The 4,156-nt window shown below is 34.0% G+C and overlaps 1 protein-coding gene across 5 annotated transcripts in view; it reads right to left on the minus strand.

Annotated features, from left to right (window-relative positions):
* The window catches only part of LOC109860437, a 57,511-nt gene that overhangs the window by 27,385 nt on the left and 25,970 nt on the right, over positions 1–4,156 (minus strand). For 4 of the 5 annotated variants that reach the window (XM_020439518.1, XM_020439519.1, XM_020439520.1 and 1 more), the window contains exons 21-24: positions 3,701–3,925; positions 3,518–3,619; positions 2,655–2,824; positions 2,349–2,544 (exon numbers count right to left, since the gene is read on the minus strand). In XM_020439518.1, the coding sequence (XP_020295107.1) occupies positions 2,349–2,544; positions 2,655–2,824; positions 3,518–3,619; positions 3,701–3,925 (693 nt within the window). The remainder of the gene's footprint in view (positions 1–2,348; positions 2,545–2,654; positions 2,825–3,517; positions 3,620–3,700; positions 3,926–4,156) is intronic. The other variant, XM_020439522.1, reaches the window with a different exon arrangement.

A 4,156-nucleotide genomic window follows, 5' to 3' on the forward strand; every position in this document is an offset into this window, starting at 1 on the left:
AATCATAAATTTAATGTATTATTCTCGTATTTGTTGAGTAATATGAAACAATGGGTGCTTTCCAGCTACGTACAGTCGACACTGTGTAACACAATGTCCTCTAGTGTGAATGAGATACACCGATATGCTCTTTCTCACGCTAATAGACAGTATGTTATACATTTAACTTTAATTTTCTCAAAAATTTGACGTGTTCGTCAAGTCGATTTCGCCACCGGATTCGTTTTCAGTGACCAAAAATCCATTACAAAACACTTTGTTTATTCAAGTATCAGCATATATTAACAAAACATTTATTCGCGTTGTAAAAATGTACTTTAAATTATATTTAAGAATAATAAGAAAAGTATTTTTATTTATTGTTGCAGGTACATGCAACATTTTACTGAAAATGTTGCATTGCAACATTTTTAGTAAAATAATAATTAAAATAAATAATAAATTAAATGTAGAGAATAAATAGATAAAAATAATTATATGTTAGTAAGGAACACAAGTGGTTTCGCGGACTGAGTGCAGGGGCTGCGAATATGGAGGTCTCGAGTTCAAATCCCGCTATCACATTTAGAATTTTTTCAGATTCGGTCTTTTTCATTGGAGTTCATCGGTTGATCAACGAGCTGAATCAGGCTTCTAGAAATTAATTCGAGTGAAATCTCGAATTAATTCCTTTCCGATAAGGCGATATACCACTGATTTTCTTTTTTTGTTTTTGTAGTAATTCCACTTGGATTCTAGGGAACAGATCTGATCTGCGTTTGGTAGCAATCTGTCGACGTTTCTGACGACAAATTTGGTCTGTACTTGCTACTGTTTTGTTAACAGTGCTGGTAACAGATATGATGTGTATTTGGCGCGATTTTGGCGCCAACAAACAATCACCAAATCTGTTCTGGATTTGGTGCATCACTTTGGCTTTGCTTTGCTAGTGGCAGACTTGTTATGATTTTGGTCTCATTTTGACATCTCACATGTTTGACAGGTATGGTCGCCAAACCATATCCTAATGAGGACACAGATGGATATGGATTTGGTCTATTAATTTCGCCAGCGGTCGGCGACAAAACTGCGACATCTCGCAACCAAATTGTTTGCCGGGATATTAAGCAAGATCTGCGCAACACGACACAGCTTTGCTTGGTTTTTGCCAGCAAGTTGCTGTTATGTTTTATCAACAAGCTTGAATATATTTTTGTTAGCAATTTTGCAACATTGCCAGACAAAACAAACTCTGCATCATATTTGATGTTTTTCTGCTAATAAAATTTGTAACAAGCATTTGGCAAAATCTGTTTCGACAGATTTGGTTATCTGGAAATATAAACCGCCTAAATAAATTCATTAAAACAAATAAAGACACAGTATCTATTAACAGTCATAAGAACGTTGTTTATAGAATTTCCTGCAATTCTTGCAATTCGAAATACATAGGACAAAGAAAAAGACAAGTGAAAACCCGAATTAAAGAACATTCTAATTGTGTAAGGAAAGAACAAATTGAGACCTCCGTTATAGCTAACCACTATCACCAAACGGGACACACATTTTAATGGAACACGAGAAAAATAGTAGATTCAGAACCTAATTATTATAAGAGACTGACATCTGAGATGTTACACATAAAAAGCGAGAACTGTAGTTTAAACATCATGAATGACACCAAACTTTTAGATAGAACGTACTTACCGATAATAGATAAAATTAAAGATTTACAATACAGAGAGAGCCTTTCTCTCCTCCTATATATATATATATATATATATAATTTAACAATATACCTGATCACTTCTAGCAATGTCAGATCAGAAGTAACACAGTGCGTTACTTCAGTGACTTCTTTGCACTTTTAAATTTGTAACTTTTTAAAAAAAATGTTTTTTTATGTAAGATCCTACATTAATTATTGTAACATTTTTATTTTTAACGATTTGTATTATATAACTATATGTGATCACTTTCTCGTTGTAAGCCAAGTATTGTACTATATTGCGGTATATCTACTGAAGTTGACCTAATAAATAAGGTCGAAACGTTTAGAAAAAAACACATCTCTATATCATTCGCACAAGCTCCTGCATCTTGGTTCTATATAGCCAATTTATTCAAACTTATCATTGATACAACCGACAGAACCGAGGATCCCTTTATGTTATCATTACTAATTTTATATTATATTTTTGAATATTTATACTTGGCAGAATGTTTTGATTTTCTTCTTTTTTTCTTTTTTTCGAGATTATTGTTCGTTTTTATTGGTTAGTGTATAACAATACGTTTTGTTTTATTTTTCACAAATATATATTATATACGTGAAATATAATTGTGAAATGTATGTGTGTGATATTTACTTGATCAATGCCACGAATCTGAGAGCTGAAGACATCACTTGCCGCATTACATGCGGCACGAGCCACTTGTGATCGAAGATTCTTTACGTGTCGTCCTAGAAGCCTTCCTAGCGTTCCAGCAACGCAAACATCCAAATATTCTGGATGTTGCTTCGAAAGCTGAGACAAGGTTTTCAAACCTTTCATCGTTATTTCCCTTTAAAAAATATACAAAATATATATTCGTGAATTCTTATTTCAACGATAAACAGTGAAAAGCAATATTGCAAACAAGCAAAAAAGTATTGATATAGGACTAGCATTTACCAGTCTTTATTTTCGAGCTGCGACAAACACTGTTGCATCATTCGCTTGGATATTTCCGAGGGCTTCTCTGTAATTCTTTTGTTAGAAACCGCTCGATGTCTAGCAACACCCCGTACTGGTACCTTTGAAGGAAGTCTTCTGCGCGATTCAACAGTTTCCACAGGCTCAGACTAAGCAAAAGATTTAGCAAACAATAAGATTTTAATAAGAAAATAAGAAAGAGGCAATAACGAGCTGTACACCTGTGATGTTTGGGTAAAATTCTTCTTTATTCCGAAGATTTAAGAAAAATTGATGCAAACATTTCGATCTACTATGGGATCTTCTTCAGTGTCCAGTTTGAAAAAAAAAAAAAAGAAGTGGCAACTCAGTAACTGTCAACCGCACACAGGAATACGCGAAACATCCTCCCGCTTCGAAGACAACTGATTTGTCTGACTTATGTGTCAGTTGTCTTCGAAATAAGAGCATGTTTCGCGTCTTCCTGTGTGCGGTTGACAGTTACTGAGTTGCCATTTCCTTTTTTTTTTTTTTTCAAACTGGACACTGAAGAAGATCTTATAGTGGATCGAAACGTTTGCATCAATTTGTTAAATCTTCGGAATAAAGAATAATTTTACCCGAACATCAGGTGTACACCTCGTTGTTGTCTCTTTTCTATCTTCTTATTGAAACATAACACGAGCACGCGCGCGCGCGAAACATATATTTCAATAAGATTTTGTTTGATCTTTGCATTTATGTAAACAAACTTGTAATATATATATATAAGGATATAAATTATTAACATAGTTTTCATACGTATAAAAAATATTTTTGTAAAAGCTATACTAAAATATACTAAATTTTTGTAAAAGCTATACTTCAATTTTCAATATTCCTGGTTCCGTATTTGTTTCGCTCGCGCTATCTTTGCTTTGTTTGTCTTCTAAAGTATCGTTAACACTGGACTCCTCTTCCGTAGACTGAAAGCAATTTACATTAGCGTTCAAAATTTCAACTGAATAAAAAATAAACCCGTACCAAAAGCATCGATTATCTCTTACCTCCTGAACAGAAATCTTATTTTGCAAATTAGAATTGTCGACACTTCTCGAGTTCTCGACGTATTTAACAGCTTCGTGAGAATGGGGTCTCGACGCGATGACAATTGCCGGTGAATCATCGATTGTATCTACAGGTAAATGACCAACGGTGTCTAACGATCGAATGGAAGCATCCTCGTCAGGTACTATAGAAGCTATTATTCTCTCCTTATTGGAATCTCTGGTCTAATATTTAAACAAATGAACATTAGGTAATAAAAATACAGCAACGAGAAAGAAATAAAAATACCCTGATAACCAACCATGTTTTGCAAAATCATGTAACTTAATGCTGAGCTGAAGTTTTCAACTAGTTGCTGTGTATTTGCTGAATACATGATGCATAGTCATACGTAATCGACAACACGAAGGCAAATTTGAGACATTTTGTGTCAGCAGATTCAGAGCAAACAAAGA

Source organism: Pseudomyrmex gracilis, unplaced genomic scaffold (assembly GCF_002006095.1).
Source record: "Pseudomyrmex gracilis isolate BER0280 unplaced genomic scaffold, ASM200609v1 scaffold_387, whole genome shotgun sequence".
Taxonomy (NCBI): Eukaryota; Metazoa; Arthropoda; class Insecta; order Hymenoptera; family Formicidae; genus Pseudomyrmex; species Pseudomyrmex gracilis.